We start from the raw sequence: 15,336 nt of genomic DNA on the forward strand, positions 1-15,336 counted from the left end.
TTAAAAATAAAGCTCTGTCATAAAGCACAAAGTATTTGTGTCTTCAAATAGGGTGACAGATTGTGTTTCTCTGAGGCCTAAGCAATAAGCTGGACCACAGAACTACTGGTTTCATGTGGAAGGAAGACCAGTAACTGAGTACCACTACCTGTGTAAACAAAAACATTTCTTTTTACAGGGAGGATAAATTTCAAGAAGTATTAAGCATCTACAGAGAGGCCAAAAAACTCTTTTCCCATCCATTCTATGCACTAGAGAAAATCATTCACTAAGACTAAAATTTCTGACAAATCTCTGAAGTCATGTTTGAGCTCAGTGAAGCCCATACCATGCCACGTAAAAGTGAAAAGGTCACTCAACTCCACTGAGCAACTTTCCACATTCCCGGGTACTGTAAAGAGCAAACGTCACTCTTTTCTTCAAAAGAGCAAGAAGGATGATCCGGGAAACTACAGGCTGGTCAGTCTCATCTCAGTCCCAGGGAAGGTGAGGGAGCAAATTCTCATAGGAACCATTTCCAAACATATTATGGACAAGAAGGTGATTTGGATTAGTCAGCATGGATTTACGAAAGGGAAATCATGTTTGACCAACCTGACAGCTTTCTATGAAAAGACGCCTTGGTAGTTGAGAAGACAGCAGTGGATGCTGGTTATCTTTGACACTGTCTCCTATAACATCCTCATAGACAAGATGAAGTATGGGCCAGACAGAGGACTGTGCGGTGGACTGAAAACCTGGATGAACTGCACAGCTCAAAGGGTTGTGATCAGCGGTACACAGTCCAGTTAGGAGCCAGTCATTAGTGGTGTACCCCAGTTATACATACTTGGCCAATACTGTTTAACTTCTTCATTTATGACCTGGACAATGGGACCAAGCTCACTCTCAGCAAATACACTGATGAAACAAAAGTTCCACAAGGTGAAGTGCAAAGTTCTGCACCTGGGGAGGAATAAACTCATCCACCAGTAAAGGCCAGGGGACAGCTGGAGAGAAAGCAACTTTGCAGAAAACACTGGTTTGTTGAACATGAACTAGCAATGCTTCCTTGCAGCAAAAAAAAAAAAAGGGGTCACCAACATCCTGGGCTGCATTAGGAAGAGACTCACTAGCAGGATGAGGAAGGTGGTCCTTCCCCTCTACTCAGCACTGGCAAGACCACATCTGGTGTGCTACTGTGTCTACTTCCGGGCTCCCTGTCGTGGTTTAACCCCAGCCAGCAACTAAGCACCACGCAGCCACTCATTCACTCCCCCCCATCCAGTGGGATGGGGGAGAAAATCGGGGAAAAAAAGTAAAACTCGTGGGTTGAAATAAGAACAGTTTAACAGAACAGAAAAGAAGAAAGTAATAATGATAATGATAACACTAATAAAATGACAACAGCAACAATAAAAGGATTGGAATGTACAAATGATGCGCAGGGCAACTGCTCACCACCCACCGACTGACACCCAGCTAGTCCCTGAGCAGCAATTCCCTCACCCACTTCCCAGTTCCTGTACTAAATGGGATGCCACATGGTATGGAATACACCGTTGGCCAGTTTGGGTCAGGTGCCCTGGCTGTGTCCTGTGCCAACTTCTTGTGCCCCTCCAGCTTTCTCGATGGCTGGGCATGAGAAGCTGAAAAATCCTTGACTTTAGTCTAAACACTACTCAGCAACAACTGAAAACATCAGTGTTATCAACATTCTTTGCATATCGAACTCAAAACATAGTACCACCAGCTACTAGGAAGACAGTTAACTCTATCCCAGCTGAAACCAGGACACTCCCCAAGAGAGACATAGACATACTGGAGCAACACCAGCAAAGAGCCATAGAGATGATTAAGTGATTGGAACGTGACATATGGGGAGAGGCTGAGAGCTAGAATTGTTAATCCTGGAAAAGAGAATGCTCATGAAGATTTTATCAGTGTGTGTAAATACCTGAAGGGGATATAAAGGGTTAAAAAAGATGAAGCCAGCAGTGCTCAGCGAGGGGACAATAGGCAGTGGGCACAAATTAAAATACAGGAAATTCCACTTAGAAACAGGGGATTTAGTTACTTATTTTACTGTGAGGTGGTTGAACAGTGAAGAAGCTTGACAAGAGAGGTTAAGTCACCGTCCTCAGAGATATTCCAAACCCAACTGAACACATTACTGACCACTCTAACTGGCCTTCCTTTAAGCAGATGGGTTTGGACCAGACAATGTCCAGAAGTCCCTTCTAACCTCAATTATTCTGTGATTCTTTAACTTCCCTAAAACAACCTCAATAATTCCTGTTGTACCTGTCCTGTACTTCCTGCTTACTCTCTTTAAGTCTCTGTCTTGTAACAGATTCTTCCTCTAAAGAGACATCTATGAAGTTGGTTATATAGTTTGTTGTTGTTTGGTTTTGTTGTTTGGGTTTTTTTCAAACTGAGGTTCCCTTTCAGTGCCCAGTTATTGATTACAGCTTAAGTTTTACTAGTTTGAATAGAAAGGCACAGACTGCATAAGTCAGCATGTACCTTCTTCAGGTTCAGTCATCCTCATCTCGAATATAATTAATTTCTGCAGCTTTTCCCAAGTCCTATATTAAAATTCAATGCACAAGCCTACACTAGGTATTTTTTCTCACTTTAAACTACTTCCATTTACCTTATTGCTACTCTCTATTAAAGAGAGCAATGCAATACAGCTTGAGTCAATCTTCTACAAAATGTCCAAGACTGTACATAGCAAAGTGTTAGCTAGCTGCAGTTAATAACAATCAGGTAATATGATACTGAAAAACATGCAAAAATCAAGGCCAAGTTCAACTGTCCCAAGAGAAGGAATGCTATTGTACACTTCATATGCACACTGCTTTCCTGGCTTATTTTAATCCTCTTTTGACCCAATAAATAACCTCATAAAATATTCACATATCACTGCCTTGGAACCTGTGATATCCCTTCATAATTTATATAACAACAGAGATGGGGAAGTCATTGAATATCATGGTTGATAGTCTGTTTATTCAAAAAGACATTTTACTTTGCTATTGGCACATGTCCAACTGTTCATACTTTTAAGAATTCCCTTCATTTTAACTCATACGGTGATAACTTTCCAGAGCAACTCTGGACAGTTACCCATATGTTGCTCCGTATCTCTTCCATGTGTCTATAAAGCCTCCGTCCCAATCTCTGCAGTACTTTCAACCAAACTAATTACTCTATTTTACATTAGAAATATCCTGTGTGTGACAAATTTGGGCAGGAATGTCACTTAAAGGATGCTGATCCTCTAACAGTTTCTAAAAGTTTCTTCTAGGTATCTATATAAATTAATCCAAACCTTAGCGGGAAAGAATGGCGATGGGAGTTTCACTTATGATACTAAAACCAAACAAAAATGATGCTGCCAAAAATCCCAATGATATATACAGGTAACTTGATCATGGAGGCATAATATAGCTGCATACCAGTCTGACAAATTCACACCAATGTGCTGTTCTACCACTTTAGCCTTATGGTTTTAACATATCCACTAACTTTCTCTCATTTCAGAGTTCCCAATGCATACATTTATCTCCCCTACCTCATTATTACTAAACTACCCATGTCCTGGTTTCAGCTGGGATAGAGTTAACTGTCTTCCTAGTAGCTGGTACGCTACTATGTTTTGAGTTCAGCATGTGAAGAATGTTGATAACACTGAGGTTTTCAGTTGTTGCTAAGTATTGTTTAGACTAAAGTCAAGGATTTTTCAGCTTCTCATGCCCAGCCAGGGCACAAGAAGTTGGCACAGGACACAACCAGGGCACCTGACCCAAACTGGCCAACGGTGTATTCCATACCATGTGATGTCCCATCTAGTTTAGGAACTGAGAAGTGGGGACAGGGAATCTCCGCTTGGGGACTAGCTGGGTGTCGGTCGGTGGGTGGTGAGCAATTGCCCTGCGCATCATTTGTACATTCCAATCCTTTTATTATTGCTGTTGTCATTTTATTAGTGTTATCATTATCATTATTAGTTTCTTCTTTTCTGTTCTATTAAACTGTTCTTATCTCAACCCACGAGTTTTACTTTTTTTTCCTGATTTCCTCCCCCATCCCACTGGATGGGGGGGAGTGAGTGAGCGGCTGCGTGGTGCTTAGTTGCTGGCTGGGGTTAAACCATGACAACCCACATAGCATCACAGTTCAGATTACAGTTTTATGTTATTTCCCAATTAAAAAGGCAGAAATCATTATTAAACTTCATGAGCACATTTCAAAAACTGCAGGACTTAATTTGATGCTCATGGGAAGAGTGATAAAAGACTGATACTAGCAGATATGTTGGAGAACCACTTGAGCTTTAACTAATTTGACTGGTTATTTTGTGATCTGGCACCAGAAGACGACTAATGTTTTTGTATTATAGCTATTTTAAAATGTATTTCAAAGGCTTTACTTTTGAAGTGTCAATGAGAAACAATCTCTATATTATAATCTCTGACAGTAAAACAAAATACGAGGCCACCATCTTCTGTTTCACGATCCACCTTGCAGCTCTTAAACATGTCACTTTAGAAGCAGTTATACATTCAGTTATTAACAGAGGACAGTGTCTGCAGAGGATTTAATAATCTCCAGCCATTAGTTTTTCTTCTTGTTTACAGCTCAATGCTTGCTTCAACATATTTCCCCATTCCATTCTCAGCGCTACATTTCATTATCAATGGTTCATACATACCTTTATTCAAACAAACCTACATAAAGTTTTAACTCGGGGGAGGGAGGTGAAGACAAAAAAAACCAGAAAGCTTGACTATTAAATTATACTATTACCTGTATTCATTACTAAGAACGACAACTTCACCTGCCATCACAATTGTTTTAAAGATTGTTTTTAAAAGTAGCCTTTTGAAAGGCTATTGTTTACTAGCAATCTATAAACCCAGAACTAAAACCAGATCCTGTCACCTGGAAGACTCAAGTCTAGCAGATACATTTTTCAAAAGCATAATAAAGCAGTTATCTACATTAACCTAACCATGATTCGTTAGTATGGTCTGTAGAGAACTGTACAGCACCCAACACACCTTGTTTTAAGAGTGTTCAATAGCATTGATGAAGGTTCACACATGTACAAAGGTGCTCCCCTGTGGGGGTATAACAATGAAAAGAACCCCAGATACACCTCTGTTTCTTTGCTCCCAAGAACACAGATAAAAAGGGCCATGGAGGTGTCAGTAGAAAGATACTGGCAAATTATATTGTCTGACAAAAACTATCTTGCTAAACAGATTGTCACTGTAGGTACCTGTGCAATAAATGAAATCAAAACAGACTGCACAAATCTGCAATTCAACCTGGCAAGGCTCATGAAAGAAATGATGAATCATTCTCTACTCCCAGTGACAACCAATCTGAAATTTGCTGATTATTTGAAATCTCTTGAAAGAGAAAGTTCTTTGTCACTTGCTGCTTGTACTTGCTTTAGCAAATTAGATGGTCTAAGACACAGTGCCTCTTGATTAACTTTGACTCAGCTGTAAGAACAAGAACTACTGTAGCCAATGCACTGAAATTCTTACAGTTAACTAGTTAACAAGGTATGAATATATATACATTGACCCATAAGAAAGATAAGCTGTTTCTCTGAACACCCTTAATCATTACAAACAATCAAAGAAACTAGAACTGGAAATCTAGTATTTGCAACAAAATAATGTAATATTCCTGTGTGCTAAATTCAATGCCAGCTGGAAATAAAGGTTGCATCTCTCCAACCTAAATTATGGATTACTAAAGTAAAGCACACAAATCCAAAAGATGTAATGGAAATGAGAATTTCGGGGCGGGGGGGAGAGGGGAGAATCGAGATTATTTAAGTAAACACTGAGGTATCAGAAAGTCTGCTATGGGTCACTGTCTTTTTAAAACAGTAAACTGCTGCTAACAAAATCTTGAGTTCCAGGGCAATCATCTTCATGTTTTCTAATTGCAACAGAAGTCCATCACCTGCTTCCTATGAATCTTTTGTGAGTGACCAGATGGTAACATGAAACCATAGCCAGGAGTGGACAACACAGCCACCCCAACCCTGCAAAATGCAACTGCTTGCTACATTCCAGCTCATGCTTCTCTGAAAAACAAAACAGAAACTAAAGGAAAAAGATGGCTTAGAACTGCACCACTATTTCAATATTCTCAGCGCTTCTATTTAACTTGGTTTTTATGGGACTGCCCTAAAACCCTTTTGCCTTTTATCAAAAGATAAAATAGACTTCTCTTCTGAAATCTTGGGTTACCCAAGACTTCTGACTGTAGTCATAAATAAAATCCTTGAATGAAAGTTTCAGTCTTTACATCCTGGATCTTCTATATGAAGAACTGACAATTGTACATTTAAAAAAAGAACAGGATTACTTGCCAACAACAAACATTAATTGCATCCTTCAATTTCAAGGGAATTGCCACATGACAGGGATACAACTTAAAGCCCACAGGTCTGTGAAGAAGCTTAGAACGATCTCCTAAACTAAACTTGACAGTGAGCCAGAGATAACTGTACAGTAAGAGTGACAGCAATACAGTTGCTGCAGCTATCAGGGGAGCACAGACGGTGAGCTTGATTCTGGCAGCTTGATATTGCTGAAAGAGTGGTCCCACCTTCCCCTTTACGCTCCTCCCAGTCACATAGTCCTTCCCTATCTTTGTGCCAATTCTAGTGCTAAATTGACACCCACTGACCTGTTTAAATCCAGTAAATCTTCAGGGGAAAAAAAAAGCCTAGGGCCCCTGATAACTGCAAAACAATATCTTTTTTAATAAAATAGGCATACTTTGCATGCCCTGTCAAAGTATTCTATACAAGGAGTGTAATTCAGTGTGAACACGCTTATTACACTATACATACACCCCTTCATGGGTCACCCGTCCATGCACTATGTGGCAAACCAAAAACATATTCACATACTGGAGTAGAAGTATAGGCCCATAAGCTTATAATGCTATGTAATGACCTTCATCAGCAAAGCATTCTTCCAGATACAAACCCTGAGTCTATATCACATGAGTTCTAACAATCATTCTAAATTTTGTTCAGACACTTTTTTAATTTACTTTGTAATGCATGAGAGCCTTACCACTTCTGATTACAAGTTACGAAGGCAGAAGTACAAAATACAAAGTACAGTGTTTACTATTTTTATAAAAGGAAGTGAAATTCCAAAAAGAAAAGAAATCCTAGCTGTAGCACAGGCTTCTAGAACTCACAATAGATCCTATCCCTATCATTACTGTCTACAAAGTCACTCCCCTCTCAACTCCCACATCGTCCACCCTTAACTGTAATTTTCATTTTATTGGTATCTTCTACACTCAAATGTACAGTTCACTAGGAAGTTCACAGCTTTGAATTGAACACACACTAATCTGAAAGTGTTTCCACCTCTAATATCCCCCATCAGGACAGTTTTATTTTGTTCAGACATTCACATCCCAGATGAAAGCAAGACTTTTCTTAAATGTTATCTTTTGCTTTAAAAACTCAAATTGTCACTAATGCCATAAAAGTCTTGTAGTTCTTGAGGGTCTGATGAGGGGTGGAAAGGAAAGGAAGAAAGTAATGATATGCCACACCTCACAGGACTATGTTTAAAATTTTAAACCATTGAGAATACTTAAATAAACCAGCAGCAGTGTCAACAGGTTTCCACACAGAGCAAATCCACTTGCCCAAATCAGATTTCAGAACAGGGGTTAAATACACTCATTCAATGGGTGCACAAAAAGAACAATGAGAACACCATTGCCTTGTGATAGTTTATTCATTGACCTGAACTAGATTTGGTTCAGGCAAGTGTTTAACAAATGTAGCACTGCTCTGGAAATTGGTCATTCTAATATACAGCACATGCCATGCTTGCAAAAAAAAAAAAAGATATGCTAATGTTTTACTGGTAAAATCAATTTAACAAGCACAAAATGGAGTATGCTAATTATCTGTAGAAGTACTGCCCATTGATCACAAGTCTTCCTCTGTATCTTTAGGTGATGAACACTTTTAAATGGAATTAGAAATGTTACACATGGCCAGTATTTACTAAATAACACAATGCAAAAAAAACTACCTGAAAACACAGGTGACAGCTATTTAGTTTGGATAGCTATAGGAACTTTTAATGTAGAGTGAGGTGGTCAAAGCATTTTCTTAAACCTTCAGCATTTCCCTCCTCTTTCCTGTTACCATTATACACGTTATTCCCCTTCCAACAGCTGGAATAAGAAGCTGCTTTGAAGACTGCATCATTGATGACAACACATGCACTGGATGAATCACATACGTTTAAGAACATAAGCAGCCTTACTACCCTTATACAAAAAACAAGTCAGTATCACACTATTACTTTTTATCTTCTAAGCTCCTCCATTTTCTTTTTTCTCACTTCCTCTCTAGAGTGAAGTGCCCTTCATATGCAGTATTGCCCCAGAAGGTCTTAACTTTAATAGGTAGGAAAAACGGTGTTCATCTTCAGGTAAAATCTAGTGAAAATATGCAGCTCATCACTTTCATAGAAGTTAGCAAGCAGGGTCAAAGATCAGACCAAACACATTATCACCTTATGAACATTTTTATATATTAATCCCCACATTTTTATCTAGTCTGAAATGATATATTTACAGCAGTAGGAAATACACATATACCTATACATGCAAGGCACACACACACTTGTAGAAGCAAGCCCTATGAAGAGAAATTAATCAGAGTGATCCAAAGGTCAATTACTTCAGGCTCTGACAAGGCAAAGTATAAAGAACAAACTCACTCCATCTAGCTGCTTTGCAAATAAATCAAGAGAAGAGCAGCTCATGGCACTGGCAGAGCAAAAATTACGGTGTCAGAAAAGTACAAATGCAGTAGTTGGAGCAACAGGTCTTAATCCATTCAAATGTTTGCAAAACCAGCAATGAAGAAATAAAAATTTGGATATCTGACCACTCTAACTGACAAGCAATAGTAATGATTATTAATATATAATTAATAGACAGCTAGCACTGGGGATAGGAGCAGGCACTAGGGATGGATACTGACCAAAAGCATGTTAAAAATTAACACAATCTACTCTTCTATGTCTCAATACATACTCTTCAACTTGCTCAGCACCTAGTCTTCCCTACATTTTTTCACTGTACTGATCAAGGCAAAACTAAAAAGGCCAGTAACCACTTAGGAATGACTTGCACAGGCAAAAGTTCCATCACAACCATACGAAACTGAAGGAATCCGTTTTATTTTTAAGTAAATGAGTATGCTCCCAGTCACAAATTTTTTATTCTCAATGGATATTTCACTACAAATGGCTATCTATTTGATGAATTCATGAATAAATCAAAACCAGATTACAGACCTGTCTTTACTATGTCTTTTTCTATTCAAGATTGCTTTAAACTTTTAACTGCTCTTTCTCTTCCTTTAAAAAAGATTACCAGGTATCTAGCTAACACTAAGAGAAAAAAAATATGTCTAAAGACTACCCTTGACAAAAAGCTAGACGTATAAAGAACAGAAAACAGAGAGCGTAAAGTTTTTATAGAGGGTGATACTAACACCCTCTTCTTGAAAGCTCCAGCTTCCATATCATGACCTACCCAATCCAAAACCCAAGATCTGCACATTTCAGGTAAAAGGTAAGTCACCTCCCTTTCACTTCTTGATTAGAAACAGGGTTCCACACAATAAAACTTTAACAATCCACCTGAAGAGAATAGGCCTTTTCTTGCTCAACAACAATACCATTTGAGTCTAAGCTCTGAACTTCAAAATCAATGATCTAAATGCAAACATGTAAGTAGTTCTGCTCATGACTGAAACAATAGGGCTCTCCTACCAGCACAGTTTAGAATAGCTCAGGCAGGTGGGAGGAAGGCAGGCATTATCAGTTTCTAAATGGGAGGACTGTAACAAAACTTTTTTTAAAAAAAAGAACAGCATATTAACATACTGCCAAGTTTTAAAAAATGATTTGAATAACCAGCATAACAAGATCTAGTATCATGTTTCCACAGAGAGAAAAAAAAAAAAATCTGCCCTTGATGTTTTACCAGGAAGTTTGTTCTATGCCCCACTATAGTAAAAGTAGAAATTCTAGGCATAACTTAAGAGCTGGTCATATGAAACAGGGCCTTGGTTACTTTAAAATGCTCTTTCCCAGTTTGTTACAATACTTTCATTTCTATTAAGTGTGATTTGCAATTCTTATGAAGAAAAAGATCAATCCTTCAACTGCAGCAACTCTGCACTACAGCAAGTAAAACCTGAATACCAGTCACTTACAGAAAATGCTCGAGTCCTTTCTGCTTTATTTTTCAGATGAGAGGGAAGAAGAAGCAAAACTACCTTTTCCTCTCCAAAATGTAGACACAGAATTAGCTCAGGTAACAGTCAAACCAAGCCCAAGAAGGATTGCCTAAAACCTTTAAAAATACTCAATTTACGAGACAGTAAAAAGTAAATATCTAGAAAAACAGAATACTCCCAAACTAGACTATAATCATGGCTTGTCTACTTCCTCTTCTGAGGTGAGCGCACACTTCAAAGTGCTTCTATAGTTGGGCAAAGTATGGTTACAGTAAGCAACTGAGGCAATTACTCTTCTCTAGGTTATGCACATGTATTTGCTTTCCTTAGGTGTAAAGGCACAAAGTAGTTCCTTCAATTACATATAAGTACAGCAGACTGACAAAAATTAGAACATTACATGAACATAACTGGATAGCCAAACAGAAAGGCTTAAAACTAAACAGCATCAGTGACAGCACTCCCGGAAGCTTCACCATTACCACTTGCTAGGGGTTTTTCTTCTGCTCTAACCCTATAGACTCTTTTCCTTGCTTTTAAGCAGAAATCAAATACCTTTTGCTGCAACATGAAAAGCACTTCACTATGGTTGAATACATGTACCACTTTGTCTAAACAGCTTAAATTTACAAAATATGTTTGTTTAGATGCTATCATCGCCTGATACTGATAATGCTGTTGAGAAGTAACTTACTTATGACATATGCTGTAAAATAGAACAAAATTAATTTACTTTATAAATCTCTCATGAAACATATTTTTCAAGCAGTCCTAGGGCAAGCTTTCTTAGAAACAATGATTAATTTAAATTCTACGAGAGAAACATCATGCTGCTTTACTACCTGTCTTCCTAGTAGCTTATTTATTCTGTAGTTCACTTTCCCAAACCATTTTGAAACTTAGAAACAAAGAAACAGGAAAACTTCATATTTCATGTCTGTTTCACCACAGAAGAAACAGAACTTTAAGGGAAAGAAAATTGAGGGAAGAAAACAAGGTGATAAATAATCTCTCAATCTCTCTTAAACCCCAAAATAACTGTCTAATCTGTAAGAAGCTTCCAAAGTTAGCACTCAGAAGCCTCAGTTATTTTCCACTGCAACATCATGTTTCACATGTACTGTATCAGTTCTTTGTTTCAAAGACAAGAAAATTCACTTTGGATCAGAATGCTACATATTATCCCAATGATTACTTGGAGGTGAATGCATTCAGTGTGGTGATTAAAACTGTCAGCCAAACCACAACTAAGAATGCACACTAGACCAAGTTCAGATTTAAATGGCTGTAGCAAAAAGCAATGTAACTGTAATTAAATTAGAACTGCTTTGGACTTTCTTTGTGAGAGAAAAGAATTTAAATTTGTTTTTTCAAACAAGATTTTTTTAAATTCCTCAGAACCGAAGACAGCTTGCAGTTCATATTTAATTCTTAAACATCTATGCCTTTTTTCAGGTAAATACAAGCAAACAATAGCTGGATCTACTGTCATTCTCTCAACACGTACTGTCTTCTTACAAATATCAGCCCAGATTTCTCTCCTTTTCTCTTTGAAAAAGATTAGTGGCAGGGTAGCAGAGACCAAACAAAACAATGAGAAACTCACCAAAATAAACAACAACATATTGGTAAAAGATACCCTAAAATACACTGGTTTCTGACTTCTTCAATTCTAACTAAGCTATAAAGATAAGTTTTGCTGGGGATATCTTCTGAAGCTTCAAGGGTAAAGGGTGCCACAAAATGACAACAGATAGCCCACAAGGTACACCCGCGTTTTTCTCTGCATCACATACAGACCTGAAGTTCTTTTGTCAATTTAACATCAGCTATTAAACCAAGCTAAAATCTTGGATGTCAGAGCCAATTAGATAAAGGCATCCTCAAACACCCTCTTGTACTTTTATCTGGATACTATTGCCACGCAAGGTCAAAGACACCCTACTTGGAAGCGGGAGGGTTAACTGCTAGAACTCGGCTGTGTTTCCAAAATAAAGCGGTGGCACCAGCGTTGCCATTCTGCTGTGTTTACGAGAGGGAACATAGTTCAGTATAAACCTCCAGCTCTAGTCATGCTTTATCGCTGGGAAACATTACTTCAAGGCACGGCTTACCCTGACAAGACAAAGGCAGCGAACCCTCGTAAATCGGCTGCAGCAGCAGCCTCATCTGGACGGAGAGCCCAGGACAGAGGGGACGCGCTCCTGCGAGAGGGCTAAATACAAAGGCTGTAAAGACGGCTGTGCTACAGAACGACTGCCAGAAAGCGAAGCTCTGACGGTAGCGAATCCCCAAGGCCCTAAGAAGGTGAAGGTTTAGAGGCTGATCTCAGCGACAAGGAGCCTAGAAAGGACGGCAGGGTCCGACCGGGGAGGGGAAGCCAAGACTGCTAGGGACAACCGGAGCAAGCGATGCAGAGCTGGGGGAAACGGGCACCCCAGCCCGGGGCCCAGGCAGGTGCCCCCACCAGCCGGAGCGGGGAAAGGGCTCCACAGCGCGGACCGGCACCGCCGGAGGAGGGGCGGCGGCACCAGGCGGCTCCCGCAGGGGAGCGCCGGGGTCCCGGGACCGCCACCCCGTCCCCCGGGGAAGGAACGATGCTGCCGTCCCAGCCCAGCCCCCGGCCCCAGAGCTGCCCCCGCCGGGGCCCGAGGAGGCAGGGCGGCGGGGAGGGCCTCCCTCAGCGAGGCCCTCCAGGGGGCGAAAAGCCCCTCAAGAAGCCAGGCCTACGCCCGCCGGGGTCCCCCGCTCCCTCCTGCCTCCGCCGCCGCGCGACGGCCGCCCGGAACCGAGGAGAGCGGCGGGGCCGCCCTGCCGCGCCCCGCAGGGTCCCGTCCCTACCGCCACCGCCGCCGCCGCCTCCCCCTTTCCGCCCCACCCGCAGCGCGGACCCCCGCTCCCCTCACCGGACACGGCGGCGTAGCAGCTCTACCGTCGCTCGGCCAAGATGGCAGCCGGTCCGAGCCCAACCTGAGGCAGCGACTTTACAAAGTCGGGCGCCATCTGCGCACGCGCCGAGTCGCTCAGCGGTCACGGGCGCGCGGTGACTACAAGTCCCGGCGTGCTCCGCGCCAGGCGCCGCGCATGCTCGCGGCGGCCTGAGGGGCCGCCAGGCAGTGAGGGCCGCGGCGCGGTGGAGCTAGCTTGGCGAGTCGGCCTCGCTGGCCGTGCTTGCCCTTTGGGTCGCCCGTGGTTGCGGTTTGTGTGCCTGGGCTTTGGCGCTAAGCTCACGTGAACGCTTCGCAAGCAGTCCGTTCCCAAGCCCTACGCTGGTGAGGCTGCCCGGAGCAGCAGGGAGCCGTTTAGGCCCAGTCATCCCCTCGCCTCCCACAGCTACCGTCTGGGCCAGGTCCCTGGAAACCGTTAGGTATGTATATACACACACCCAGGGTATGGATATGTGTGTGTATATACCTGTATATGCACACTGCAGCAAAAATCTTTGGCCGTCGAAGCAACCCTGCAGGCTAGGCTAACGCTCCTGTGAAGTTACAAGAACACCTGAACGAACTTGTGGCCATCCATGGCGCTGGGTTATCACAATAATAACTGGAAATTTCTAAGAGCACAAAGGGACGTATTGGGTAATCAGAGTTTCTACCTGTCAAGCAACTGGGACATCACTGGTAGCAGTACAGGCTTTGTGACACACAATGAAGGTTTTGCGGTTTTAACGTATCCACTGCAGATGCTTAAGCTACTGATATTACTTAGCCTTTACATAAAACCTTTCTTGTTTCAAGTGTATGTTTTCTTAACCAGAATGCACTATTGCATAAGTGAATACATGGATATTACAATACACCTCCTCTTTTGACAGTGAGGAATAAGAGAGTTCAGTTTCCATGCACTGAAATCAGAGAAAAGACTTTAATTTTCAAAGAGTAGAAGAATATCCTTGGTAATTTTTCAGGAAAATTACATACTTCACAAGTGCAAAGTTTAGCGTTTTCTTACAACTGGTAGGGATGTGAAACTCCATCTTCCCTACTTCACACATAAACTCCAGTAAGAATGACCCCATAGCTACAATTATGTGAACATTTCTGTTGATGAGGCCTAAGCAAGAACACAACTCAGATTGTTTTCCCATAACAGAATAAGACATGTTTCAATGCCAGTTAGCCATCTACGGTTATGACTGGCCAAGGTATATATGCATATAAATTCAAGCACAGGAATCACTTTAATTCCAGCACAAACAATATATGCTGCTCAGTCAGAGCCTGTGAGTACTGAAAAGTCAGAATTGAGTGGCTTTGTCGGAAAGGTGCGCGTCCTTGGGAAGCAAGTTTGAAGCCAATACAAGAACCAAACAAACTGAACAGCTGAAATAAGTTCTGGAGGGGTTGGGGTTTTTTTCTCTGAAGCTTTTCTGTGCACCTTTAAGTCTCTACATTCCTTTACAGATATTTGGCCACATATATATACAATTACAGTTCCATATTTTAATGGTCCATTCAAATTAATAACAATAAAAGTGACTTCTGCTAGCCTTACTTAACAGAAATTTCTCTCTCATGCAACACCTACATAAACAGTCATCTCTCATCCATTGTTGCAGTACAGATTCCTGTCCTGGCAGGACAGTAAAGCTCAGGCTGAGTTTAGCTGGAGTTCCACATCAGCATAGCTGGGTTTACTTTACAGTGTATTTGTTCTGTCTCCCAGCTGGTACATAACATTGGGCTTGTTTTTGCAGGTTGCCTGTGGTTTGATTCCCAAAACTGTAGGAACATTGCAGCTAGGTGTACTATGACCTTTTACCCCAGTTTTCTGAATCAATTTTAACTTTAGTAGATGTTTAGTGCTTGCAGGAAGAAGCTGAATGCTATCCCAAGTACACATACATGTGACTCCTATTGAATTCAACAGATGTGCATATATCCCTAGGGCAGTGTGGCCATTTGCAGTCTCTGGTTTTGTCTTACTGGTTTCTAAGCAGATGTGTATTAATAACATTCAGTGTCTCTTTTCAAGGGTACCATGTAAGTTGTCCTCTGTGTTATCATTTTTTCCCTCCT

General features: G+C 41.1%; 2 protein-coding genes across 2 annotated transcripts in view; one reads left to right on the top strand and one right to left on the bottom strand.

The window, feature by feature from the left end:
• Window positions 1–13,310, bottom strand: part of ITCH (itchy E3 ubiquitin protein ligase) — a 72,311-nt gene extending 59,001 nt beyond the window's left edge. Inside the window, exon 1 of the mRNA XM_049817545.1 lies at window positions 13,219–13,310. The gene's annotated coding sequence lies outside the window, so the exon portion shown is untranslated. The remainder of the gene's footprint in view (window positions 1–13,218) is intronic.
• On the top strand, window positions 5,187–13,547 carry LOC126045670 (serine/arginine repetitive matrix protein 1-like). Its single transcript, XM_049817085.1, is given in 4 exon segments — window positions 5,187–5,261; window positions 12,632–13,084; window positions 13,087–13,333; window positions 13,336–13,547. Coding segments are annotated over 4 exon segments (987 nt in total).
• Window positions 13,548–15,336: the final 1,789 nt, after the last annotated feature.

The sequence above is a fragment of the Accipiter gentilis genome, chromosome 14, assembly GCF_929443795.1.
Source record: "Accipiter gentilis chromosome 14, bAccGen1.1, whole genome shotgun sequence".
Taxonomy (NCBI): Eukaryota; Metazoa; Chordata; class Aves; order Accipitriformes; family Accipitridae; genus Astur; species Astur gentilis.